Source organism: Furipterus horrens, unplaced genomic scaffold, assembly GCF_987537825.1.
Source record: "Furipterus horrens unplaced genomic scaffold, mFurHor1.1.pri manual_scaffold_6, whole genome shotgun sequence".
Classification (NCBI taxonomy): domain Eukaryota; kingdom Metazoa; phylum Chordata; class Mammalia; order Chiroptera; family Furipteridae; genus Furipterus; species Furipterus horrens.
This window is the reverse complement of record NW_028327176.1, coordinates 151,518,336-151,531,087: the sequence shown is the minus strand read 5'-3', so window position 1 is coordinate 151,531,087 and position 12,752 is coordinate 151,518,336. Positions and strand designations below refer to the sequence as shown.

General features: G+C 39.0%; 1 protein-coding gene and 1 long non-coding RNA gene across 7 annotated transcripts in view; one reads left to right on the top strand and one right to left on the bottom strand.

The window, feature by feature from the left end:
* LOC150007621 (uncharacterized) overlaps window positions 1-2,109 on the bottom strand; it is a 108,586-nt gene extending 106,477 nt beyond the window's left edge. For all 6 annotated transcript variants that reach the window (XR_016511641.1, XR_016511642.1, XR_016511643.1 and 3 more), the window contains exon 1: window positions 1,921-2,109. This is a non-coding gene — a long non-coding RNA (uncharacterized LOC150007621). The remainder of the gene's footprint in view (window positions 1-1,920) is intronic.
* A 270-nt stretch (window positions 2,110-2,379) lies between these two features.
* The window catches only part of REV3L (REV3 like, DNA directed polymerase zeta catalytic subunit), a 151,306-nt gene continuing 140,933 nt past the window's right edge, over window positions 2,380-12,752 (top strand). The window contains exon 1 of the mRNA XM_090279762.1: window positions 2,380-2,839. Within this exon, the coding sequence (XP_090135888.1) occupies window positions 2,701-2,839 (139 nt within the window). The 5' untranslated portion in view covers window positions 2,380-2,700. The remainder of the gene's footprint in view (window positions 2,840-12,752) is intronic.

Sequence of the window (12,752 nt, the reverse complement as noted above, 5' to 3'; positions counted from 1 at the left end):
TTCTCTGACTCAAAATTTCAGAATTCCTTCATACTTCAAGAGTACATATTTATAAATCATTTTATAGTGATTAGAAGAGTATTCAGATTTTCAGTTGAACATCCCCTTAAACGCAAATACATGCAATGAACACACTATCCTAATTTCATGCTGCAAATGTTTTCCTCCAAGAGTGAACATTCTTTTCTTGGAGGTCTAAAAGGATTGGTATTGTGGTTGCAACTGCCTTTTCTAAAAGTAAATGATGTTGATTCAAGAAGTACAAGGAAAGAAACACTTTCCTAGAAATAGCCAACCTGTGAATTTGATGCTTTTACCCTTTTCTAGTTACGAATAGTGTAATTTAAATATTATGTGCTTGATTACAATACAGTACAGGGACTCTCAGTTTTTATATTATTTAAGAATGATGACAGTGGTGGGTGAGATTGCTAACTATAAAGATTTCTAGGCCCCACCCCCAAAATGTTATTTAGTAAGGGTCAAAATATTCAACTTAAAAGAACACTCTAGGGTCAGAGAATGCTACAAGAATCCTGGTATTGCACATCTGACATTCAGCTTGTACAAAATACTTGTTTTGCCAGAAAATGCATTTTAACATGGTAATCCTATTTTTAAATCACTGCCATAGCCTTCTAAGAGTTAAATCAATTTAAGATATTTTTGCCTCAAACATATTATTAGGCGATTTCCTGTATATTGGTATAAATCTTGCCACCTATTTTATAATCATGCTCTGAGGTTGAAAACTGCAGGCTAATTTACTGTCTATCATAATCAGTCTCAAATCCCTTGGAGCATAAATTCTTATTAGCATTTTATGTTATGGAATTTACAGACAGCTTCTTACCAGTGATCTATCCCTTTGAGCCTTTTGATTTTTCTACATGAAGAACCATGATGGTTTCCAAGAAGGATCTCTCACAGCACTTCAAATAGTAACTTACTATTAAAAGACACCTGTATAACACAAGTGTGAAGGAATGATCTCTAATTTGGGTAGATTGAAAATGAGTCAAGTCCTAATTCAGTGGCGTATTTCGAATGTGAAACCGTGGTTTCATCTTTTAGTTGGGAAGAAACCCCTATGAATTTTTAAAATGAAATTCTCGTTTCACAGATGAGGAAACTGAGGCCCTAAGAAACCAAATTATTTGTTCAAGGTCACACCCAATATTAGTGACCAAGTTAGACCAAAAAAACAAAAAACAAACAAAAAACCTATCGGGTCCAATATAATTGCCAACTCAGCAACATGCTTCTACCCTTTTTTTCTCGATTTCACAACTGCACCCCTACTCTCCTTCCCCCTCTTTGAATAAAGTTGTTTCGTCTAACGGTTCCTCCCCACCCCCTTTCGCTTTTTTGCGTTCAGATAATAAAACCTAGCAAAACCTGTTAATGAGTTACACTGGGAGTCCTCAACTAACTCGGTGACTTTCATCAGCTTTTTTTTTTTTTTGGCAGAAAATTTCTCGGAAAGGCTAATCCTCTGGGGGAGGGAGAGGAGGGCAGTCACTAGCAGCGGACAAGTCCTTACATGTACGCGCGCGCGACCTGGACGCAGCCTGCCCACCCGGGAAGCAGACCAAGGAAGGCTGTATTGGGGCGAGGGAAGGAAAGGGGCGGGAGAAAAACACAGTGGAGGGCATTCCTGTGCACTGGCTCTGCCAACTCCGAGCAAAGCTAAGCAGATCCGAGCGTGAATAAATCTCATTAAGAGGCCAGGCGCAGAGACTGCAGCACACCAGGAAAAAAGAAAGCTTGGCAGAGTGCGCAGCACGTCCGGGAAGGAGCGCTGGGGCGGCCCTTTTATAGGCCGAAGCCCGCGCTCGTGCGCCCTCGCCCCTCCCACGAGGCCGCGGCGGCACGAGATCTGCGCCTCCACTCCCTCCTCCCGCGGGCGGGTTTCCTTACCTTGTAAAAAGCCGTCTGCGCGGCTGCCCCCGCCTTCTCTGCGGGATGTGAAATGGCGGTCGGCAGGGCGAGTGCCGCAGCTCCGGCCAATCCCGCCTAGCCGCCCAAACGGCCCTGACACTGGCGCCACCCTCCCGCAAGCCCCTCCGCGCCCATCCATGACATCGGCACTCCACCACCCCCTCCGAGGCCCCTCACCCAGGTGGTCGTGCCCACTGGCCGAGTCATCGATCCCCTGCGATTGGCGCGGGTCCAGCTTTCCGCCAGCCTCCACCCTCCCAGCGTGCCCGGGGGCGGGGAGGAAAACACCTTCTTGGCCAGGGTGTCCCGCTGGGGAGCCCGCCCGCTCCCTCCCTTTCCCGCCGCGTCCCCTCCCCCAACTACTCTCAGCCCTCCCTCCGCCACACACACAACCTTCTTCTCCCCTCCCCCAGTGGTTGCGTCCGTGACATCATCATCATGGCAACAAGAGCTGCAGTCTGGGACCGAGGAGCCCGTGTGATTCCCGGCGGCGGCGGCAGTGGCGGCAGCACCAGCACCAGCACCAGCACCGACGAAAGCGCGAGGGCTTGTCTCCTGTTGCCCCTCACCGGGTGTTCTTGAGAAGGCAGCGACAACAGTGCCTACACCGCCCCGCCCGCCGCCGCTCACAGAGTCTGTGTGTAAGGGGTGGGGGCACCGCCGCTGCTGTGGGGACGCCGTTGCGGAAGGAGCTGCCGCCGCTGCTGCTGCCACTGCCAGGTCACTAGTGTAAAGGAGGCGGTGGCGGCGGCGGCGAACATGTTTTCAGTGAGGATAGTGACTGCCGACTATTACATGGCCAGCCCGCTGCAGGGACTGGATATCTGCCAATCCCCCCTCACCCAAGCCCCTGTCAAGAAGGTGCCCGTGGTGCGAGTCTTCGGAGCGACCCCGGCAGGTAAGCGGGCGCGGGGCGCGGGCGGGAGCGAGGCGCCTGGAGCTGCCCTCCCCGCCGCGCGCACACGCGCGCATGCCGCCGGTCCTCTCGGTGGAGCTCTCCCGCGTTTCCCCTCCGCCCTCCTCGTCTTTCCTTCCGTGCGTGACAAGAGGCGCAAAAATGTGGGTCCGTGCGAGCGCTGCTTGGCACCCTCCGCCCCCGCCGGCGGGGAGGCGGTGGGCGCCTAGTGTTGACACTGCGTGCGGCATCAGAGAGCTGGATGCGCGCCCTTGGGTCGCTTGCTGGGGAAGTGAGCGCCCGCGATCAACGCTCTGGCCCCGGAGGCTTGGCCAGGTGGCAGCGCCGCGTCCTGACCGGGTTCGCAGGTCCCGGCTTCTGAGGTCGGTGGCTAGTGGTACCACGGACCCGCCACCCCATTCTCTCACGTCTCCCAAGTGCCCCTTTCTGGAAATGGTTTTTAAGAGTGGGAAAGTGTCAGCTTTGTTGTCTGTCAATCGCTCTTCGTTGCCACTTCTTACCGGCGCTCTCCTCTGCCCCTTCCGGAGACGCAGCAGGCTGAAGAGTGGCGCCTGGGGCCAGATAATCTTTCTCATTGAGGTGACCGTGCGGTTCAGCTTGCTGTGTGTGTAGGTCGTGACTCTTGAGAGTTTACAGCCTTGGAGTCTGGGGACCGGGCAGCGTCTTCAGGTGCAGTGCTTTCAGGGAAATTTGCGTCCTTGGAAGTAGGAAATGCGTGTTTACGGTGCCCAACATAAAATCTCCCACTTAACAGCGGACGTTTCGTAGGGACACAAACATTTCAAATGCCCCTGTGCTGGGTTGTAGAGTTGTGTTGTTAAGTACACGTATATTTAAACCAAAAAAACTATTTTTGATGAACGAAGTGGGGATACAACGGTGACTGAAGCTACTTTCTCAAAAAAGCTTTTGGGGACTTATGATAATATAAATAGAATAGTGGCCAAATGTATGGGGTATTTTTAGTTGTTTTGCTTGTCTACATGCTTTGAACTGCCTACAGGAAATAATGGAGCTGCCCCCAGAAAGGGATGATCTTACTTCTAGCTATGTATTGTCCCGTGGGACTTGAGATGTTAGCGTTTCCCACTTGCTGCTGCTTGCCCTAATCACCATTCATCTTATTACTACCGTTTCCGTGGACGACCACAATAACAGCGCTGCTTTCCTAAAGGCAAGCACGCACTCCAACCGGTTATCTTTTAATGTGAATTCTCTTTGTTAAAAATGTCAGCCTTGTAGTGAGATTTGGGAGAGTATTTCTTTCTTAAAATAGTGAAAAAGATTTTGATGATATGGACCTTGTAAGATGGGGGATTTGAATGCTGTTAACAATTTGTTCCCAGTGTGACACTGTAGATTGTCTGCCCTTTTAAATATAGTGGTGCTGTCTTTGTGTCTAATTGGAATTTCGGTGTAATATACTGTTTGTTCTTACTTCAGGTGCAGAGAAAAAGATAGTGATGTTGATATAGCTCTGTTCAGCCAGATTTCCAATTTATAAATGGGCATGTTCATAAGATATACTGTGGCATTTCTGTGTATTACAGTTTGTAAGATTGGAATACTTTTCTACATATATATTTTTTTCTCTACACAAGTCATTAAATATGTATCCCTGAGTGATTTTTCAGGCTCAGTTTTATAGGAAGGTGTTGTTTGTGGAAATAAATGTATTTCACTGTGAGCTAGCAATAATTCTATTATATGAAAAAGTATTCTTTAAAAATAAATAATATGTTGTACTTTTGTGTTTCTCAATATTTAAAAAATATACACGTGAACTACCTTACAATAAGAAACATTTATTTCTTCACCCCTGGACATCTTATAATAGACACGCCCCCCCCCAAAAAAAAACCCAAACTGTTTTTTAAAAAATTCTATCTTGAAATATGTAATGTAAAAATATAAAAGTAAGACTGTTTGTACATGTATTGAGAATATAAAACTTGCTACAGAAAAACCTGAACTTCAACTTGTTAAGGATTATCAAATTGAGTTTGCTGTAAGTATAGTTCAGTTTCACACATAAAATTTTTTGTTTTGTTTTTGCAACAGGTGAAAAAGATTGAAGTCATTGGAATGCATTTAGAGTTGACAGCTTTCAGAAATCAAGGCAGCATTTTTAGCACGTCAGAAACTCCCAGTAAAATTAGTATTAAGTAAACATAAACAAACCTGTACAATTATCTGCTTCTGAATTCTTTCCCCAAAGAAAACTATTCCAGTCTACCCAGTAAAATAAAACCTGAAAATAATTAATATAAAAGGGAGGTCAATCTGGCTTAGTAAAAGTCTAAATGCTAGAACTTTTAATTAAGACACTGTTTGAAAGTACAAACTATATTTATAGATTCATGAATTAGTAAAATAAGTTAATGAAAAGTTGTAACACTTGATAAACCTATGTTAATAAAATACCATACTTAAGTCTTTCATATATAGTAATTAATATTGGAAGTCCTTGATTCTTTGTCTTGGTTTGGAGACAAGATGTTTTAAAACTGAGTTTGCTTTACAATTGAGATCCTGAAAAATGGCAGCAGAAGAAATTTTTGCCCCCAAAAGTGGTGATTTCAGATTTATATTATAAATTCGGACCTGATTGGTTTATACATTTTTACTAGTTCAGTTTTTCTGTTATTGCATGAAAAGTATTTTTCTGCTTTAGAAAACAGTCCAGTTGACCTCAGGTTGTCCTGCCCTTTGAGGGCATATCTTGGGTAATTTAAGAAATAAGTGTCTTAGTTTTAAAAGCTTTTATATCTTAAGGTTGTGAAATTTGAAAAGGTATAAAAAAAAGTTGCATGTTCAAATTTGAATGGTATATCATGACTAATTTATTAAACCCTTGTTGACTGAGGATTTTGATTCCTGAGAGAATCAGTTAAGTTTTTTTGTGAGCGATAGAATTATTATTTTTAAAACCTCTTCTGTTTGTCTTTTGGTCATTTTTAAAATGTCTTGAACATCGTTTTGACATAACAGTGTATTGAACAATATAACAACATTTTGATAACTTGTTTAATGGAGGGAAGCAAGGTTATAAATAACTAAGCACAGATCTGTGTTTTTTCAGGCTTCCTTGTGAGGAGCTGACTCAGGTGGACCTGGGAAGTTGTCCAGTTTCCACATCCCAACTTTGCTTAGTTGCTTGATGTAACTCCGTGTTCAGCTTAGATGGTTCTCTCAGTTTTCTCAGCACCAGGTTCAACAGAATTACCCTTTGAGAAAGCTTCCCTGCTGAGATGCAGAATAGGAGTAAATAGAAAAATGTGAGTGAGATGTTCACAAAGCAATTAATTAAATAAAGTAGGCCAAACAGACTATAGAGGGAGCTGCTTGTCTTTAAGATTACTGTAAGGAACTCTGCCAATCCCATCTCTGAAGTCTTTCCAGCTAGTGAAAATGTTAGATGTTCTAGATGCTAACTGTAAAACATGAAATCAAATGTTTCAACATAAAAAATTGATAATTCAGAAGTGTTCTATAGATTTTTGTAGTTGCTTAATAACCTCACTTTTTTGTGTGAATTTGTGGATTATTAAATAAGTTTGAGATAACTAAAAATTTGAAAATTATGGCATTTATCAACAACTCAGATTACGAATAATTTCTCGAATAGTCTTGTTTGTTCATAGCCTTTGCTAAACCATTTTAAAATAGTTTAAGACTACATGATGTCTATTTGCTACAATTCTTAGAAAGATTCATGAGCATTACTAAGATTTAGTGGTTTACCACAAAATAATTAGCCACTTAGTATGTATTTGAAGTTCTGAGTAGCAAAATTTATTAGCTTTTTATATTATATTTGATTTTTAAGTAATCAGTAAATCAGAGGCTTCAGCAGGATCCCTCTTAAATCTATGGACAGAGTAGAATCTGCTAATATGTGATTCCATTCATTCAGCAAACACTTAATGAGAACCTACTGTGCAAAATTGACCTATTTTTTTTTAGGTGCCGTCGTTATTAACATCTTTTACTCTCCAGAAGTTTACAGTATGGTAGAGATGATAGATACGGAAACATAAGTCAAACATAGTTTGGAGTATAGTAGAAATGTGTATAAGAGCCAGGCCTCAAAGAATGACAAGTGTAGTGACATGTCCAGGTGGCAAAAGGGGGAGTCAGGGAAGGCTTCATGAAGGAAGTATGGATTATGTCATTTTAAAGGAATTTTAAAATTCTGATAGAGGAACAGATACAAGGTAATTACAAATGAAGCAAAAATTGCTCTTGGCAGGGCAGCTTGGCAATGTATTTAAGAATCCTTGAAATGTTCTTTTTTTTTTTTTACCCCGTAATTCCAGTTTCAGGGATTTTAATCTATGAATGTCAATCTTTTGGCAAAGTTTGATTATCTTTTGAATCCATCTATTTCTTTTCATTATTCATTACCACCCTAGTCTAAACTAGTGTTTTTGGATGCATTTGCAACAGTAGCCTCCTAATCTTGGCCTACCCCAATCCATTCTGTTCCCTTCTAGTCTATTTTCTACACTGTAATGAGAAGGATCTTTTGAAAATACAAACCTGATTATATCACCCTACCACCTGATATGCTTCAATAGCTGTTTATTGCATTTAGGATAAGGACAAAGCTACATGTCTTGTGTGGTGGCATCTACATTTCTTACAAGGTCTTTCATAGTCTGGCCCCTACCTTCTATCCAGTCATGGCTTGAGCCATGTTCCTCTTGCCTTGCTCATTGTGTTCCAGCCATATTGGCCTTATTTCAGTCCCTAGTTCTTGCCATGCTCCCTCCCACAATGAGACCTTTGTACCTGATGTTCCCTCTGCCTAGAACGTTTTTCCTTTTCCTTCACCTAAACTTTGATTTATCTTTCCTCAGGGAAGCCTTCCCTATCACAGACTCTCAAAACTCCGTAAACTCTCCTTCATAACACTTGCTATAGTTGTAATTTTATATATGTTGGAGATTAATGTCTTTTTTTCCCAATAACCTCCCTAAATGCTGGTTATGTGTTCATTTTTGCTCGCCATTATACAGTCAAGGCTTACTACAGTGCTTGAAACAAGCATTTGGTGCAGAAATAAGTCAACAGATGATAGTCATCACAGAGAACAACCCCAAATGTCCAACAATTGGGAAATGGTTACACAGATTGGGCATATTCATATATTAGAATTTGTCATTAAAATCATGCTTTAGAAAATGTAAAATAATATGGGGAAATGCTGTCAATATATTATGTAAAAAAATCAGTTTACAAAATAGTCATTCATTAAATATACAGGAAAAAATACACCAATATATAAAGGTTGTTTATCTCTGGAAGGTGTGTTTTGTATTTTTCAGATTTTCTACAGAGAATATGTATTGGTTTTATAATTTGGTAAAAAAACTGACCATGTACAAAATTAGAAAAACTGGCTTTTTAGATATGGTTCATAAATACAGTACTGAAAAAAGATTTGAGGTTCATACTGAACACCAAAATAAGTATCAACTAACATGCATAATTGCATGATGATAGTGTTGAACTTGATTATATAAATTCAGCATAGGAACTGCAAAATGATTCTTATATTAAAGCAAGCCAGTAATTTCTGGTTTTATTATACTTGTATATTATATGTAAACTGATTTTTTAAATGTTCTGAAAAGTAATGTGGTTTGGCACATGACAGCAATGGGACAGATAGAGACCAGAAATATATATATATAAGAACCCAATGTATAAGACTTATTTAATAAATAGTGTTAAGGTAGCTAGTTAGTTATCTGGGAAAAAAAGGTGGCTTCCAGATGAGTCAAAAAACTTAAATATGAAAATAAATATGCAAAAAATGTAGGGTAATGATTTTTTAATTTGATCTGAGAACGGTAAAGGCCTTTCAAAGTACGAAATAGAACCAAAGCCATATTGCTGAATTTTACAACATAAAAATAAAATTTTGTATAGAGAAAAAAATCATAAAGTGAAAAGAGAAACAGAGTAGTAAATCTTATTTGTACAGTTTTCACAAAGGACTAATTTCTTCTTAATATACAAAGAACTCCTAGAAAGTAATCCAGTAAAAAAATGAGCAAAGAGAATTCATGTGAAAAGATGTGCAATTTATTTATAATGAAAACATAAATAAAAGCTACAGCATGCCTCTTACTACCTATCAAATTAGAAAAGATTGGTTACAAGTATAAGTTGGAGAGGGTGAGAGGGGAAGGGGAAATGGTCATTCTCGTACATTGCTGGTGGGAATAGGAACTGTTCCTTTTCTGTGGAAAGCAATTTGGAAATCCTTTTCAAAATAAAAAAATGCACATATATTTTGAACTAGTAATTTTATTCAAGAATTTTATCGTCTAAAAGATTTTATATACATGTTAAATAAACACGTAAGAATAGTTGTGGCAGCATTACTTGTCATTGCAAAAGATCGAGAACAATCTAAACATAAATTCGTAGGGGAGTGAGTAAGTAAATGATGGTATATCTATTCAGTGGAATACTAGGAAGTATTTCTTAAAAATAATAAGACAACACTATGTGTACTGTTATGATGCCATGTTTAAGATATATTAAGAGAAAAAAAGGAAGATGTAAGACTCCATGTATAGTATCCTTGCCATTTGTGTGGTTTTAAAATATAAATATAACATGTACTTACATGTCAACATCACTGTACATTATATAGATAAATTATATATTTCTGGAAGGATACATGAGAGTTTGGTAGTCGTGAGGGGAGCTGGTGGCCTCCAGGACAAAGTTGGGAGACTAAGTTTTTTTAGTATACTATTTGGTAATTTTTGAATAATTTTTACCATGTGCATGTAATACCTGTTCGAAGTTAATTTATGTTGTGCTTGCAGGAGTTGATAAGGAAGAACAAAAATAAAAGACCCTACATAGTTGTAAACACTTGTCAAATGATTACTGCACTACTGTGTAATTTTAGGTTTTGCTAGAGGTCTTCTAATTCAGAGCTTCCAGTTGGTGTTGTGTGGCTCACTGGAGGGTGGCTCTAGTGGAGTGGGATCTGAAGGAAGGCTGTGGGGTTCTTGTAAGCAGATAGCATGATGGACACCTAACAGTTACTTCTCCTTTTAATGTTTTGAGTACATTAAAGGAGGTGCTTTACCTTTTGGAATTTACTTCAGCCAGCCACAGAGTGTGTAGCTACTTGTGGAGAAGGGATCCTGGAGCTACTGTCAGAGTTTGTGTTCTGGGTGCCTGAGGAGCATGTCACCTAGTGCAAGGTGCAGCCCACTTATGATGAGAGGGCAGGATAGCAGGGGTGTTCCCCAGAGGGGACCTGCTCTTGGCCTGAATCTCTGTACTTGCCTTTATTGGATCCTCCTAGGGATGTGTGTCTGATGGGCCGTTTAGTTTGCTGTAAGGTGACTGCCTAATAGTTCATGTGTGTTCTGCAAAAATGAAGCATCATTGTTATTTTGAAAAATTGTTCCTAATGTGGAGAAGGTTGGATTTGAAATTAATTCATGTTATTACAAACTTTATTTAAACTTTTTCTTCTATAATTATAAAATTAATGTAACAATTTTTTTTTAAATCAAGCATTATATGGTGTCTCCAAACTCCCTCCTGTTGGCCAGTGTGCTGAACAAATATTTACAATGTGAAGTAGGTTGGGAAACACTATCCTGGTCAAATCCTTTCATTTTATATAAAGCAAACTGAGATCCAGATAGGTAAGCTCAGGGATTTGTCCAGTGTCCTATATAGTTGGTTCCTGTGGGGCTGGGTCTGAAAACTGGGGATCTTAACTCTCAGCTTTCAGTGCCTTACACTGGCCCCCCAAAACCTTAAGGGTAATTGGAGGAAGGCATTGATAGTTGAAAGATGAACATGTAGAACTTGAGAGGAACTATTAAAAGAACTGCATGTACATAGCTTAAAAATCTTTGAGGGCCTACGGTGTCCAATAGTGCTAAAAAATCTTCCTATAGAATAGGTTGTAGTAGTATTTGTGTTATGGTGATTTTAGCTATTGCCTTTAAAAAGTAATAATAATAAAGGTTAGATTATAGCAAGAGGAATTTAGGAAAGATACATAAAAATTGATATTAGAATTGTATATATAATTTTTTTCCAAAGAAAAGGTCATTCCTATCAGGAGACTTTTCAAGTTCCTCTGGTGCTAATGTTAAATTTTCTCGTTTTACTTTTGGTTGGGTTAAAATTTGTTCAATTAAAATATGAGTAGAAAATGATTTAGGTTTAAGTAGGTTGGTTGGTATTAAATAGGCTTCAAAGAATGTTGCTATTAGCCCTAGATATTTTAAAGAAATACTTAGAAACATTAAAATATGGAATATGGTGTGGCATATTGTCACTTTGGTACCTGGCTGCCATTTGAACACCAACACAATGATACTAATCGGGAGGAAACAATGGGAGTTGAGGTACAGTAAACTTTGGGTAAAATTGTGTTAATTTATAGTTTCTAGGTAAGACACAGATAAGGCAGGAGTAGGTTTCTTAGGCAATTAAAAAAAAACTTCACTGTCTGAACATTAAAATGGATGCATTTTTGAGACAAAATAAATCATAAGTAAAATCTTCTTGTGACAGTCTGTTTAACCTTTTGGTGTGAGGATAGTATTTTGTTTTGGTTTAGGGGGGAGTCATTCCTTTTAAGTTTTCCAGATGATCTTCTGTGTTTCTTCCACCTCCGTAGATTTTTAAATATTTCATTTTTTTTTAATGAAGAATATTTTGTTGCTTAATTAGTACTGGTAAACTGGAACTGTTTTCTGCAGCAGAAATTGAATGTATGTGTAGGAAAGTAAATTCTAAGAAAAAATATCATAATTGTCATTGGAAAATTTAGGGTTTTATTTTTGTCCAATTCTATTTTCTTTTTAGATGATAGTTGTGGGAAATACTGAGAATTTGAGGTCAATTTCCTTCGGGGCAGTTTTTAAATTTTCTTTGGGTTGAGAGAACATTCACTATATAAACTATTCAAAAAACAAAAGAAAGTGTGTTACCTCAAAAATGCTTGCGTATAATATATAACACTATAACAACAGTTTTCTATTTTTCTTCCATTTACCAAGGAAGTATTACAAGAATTAAAAGAAGTCTCTTATATTGCATATATATTTACACTTCAAAGTAATTTATATATTAAATTAGATTTTGTTTGAGATGATGAAATGAAAGACTTTGTGAGTAAGAATACATGTTGATATGTGGAAATATGTGAAATTAAAACATGTTGACATACTCCTAGTTTCTCAGAACAAGAAAATGACTAATCTAAATTTCATTTCAGAATAAAAACCAAGACAAGCCACATAAAAGCAACCTAAAAATTAAACTGTCATCATATTATTTGTTTTAAAACTATGGAGTAATATATCTGAGGAAGATTTCTCTCAAAATTGTTTTTCTCATTTTCAAGTAAGTAATTTATTTTGGTTAATATATTGGGGGTGAGGGGGGTGGGGGTGAGCCTTGGCATTGAAGTTGATAAATCCTACTCATTTTTAAAGTGACAACTCAAATGTCAACCTCTTGAAAGCCTTCTATGACTCCTTTGCCCATCCCTAAAATATTATCTCTTTGGTTTCCCATAGTTCTAGCCCCCTTTCCCGTTGTAATAAAGGACTTATACAGAGTGTTGCGTTTGTCTGTAGGAATAAGTTACGTGGCACCTACCCTCTGGTGCCTCCAAGCATCCCCCGCCCCCGCCATACTCTCCACACTGCTGCCTACTGCTAAGAGACACAGAGAAAGTTATTTTACTTCTGTAAACCTTAATTTCTTCCTCTGTAAAATGAGTTAATGCTTTCTGCCTCTTTGGAGTATTATGATTAAATACAATTACCCGCAAATGTCTGATATATATAGTAACTTAAGTGTTACTTTGCCCTTCTAATGCCAGAATGGC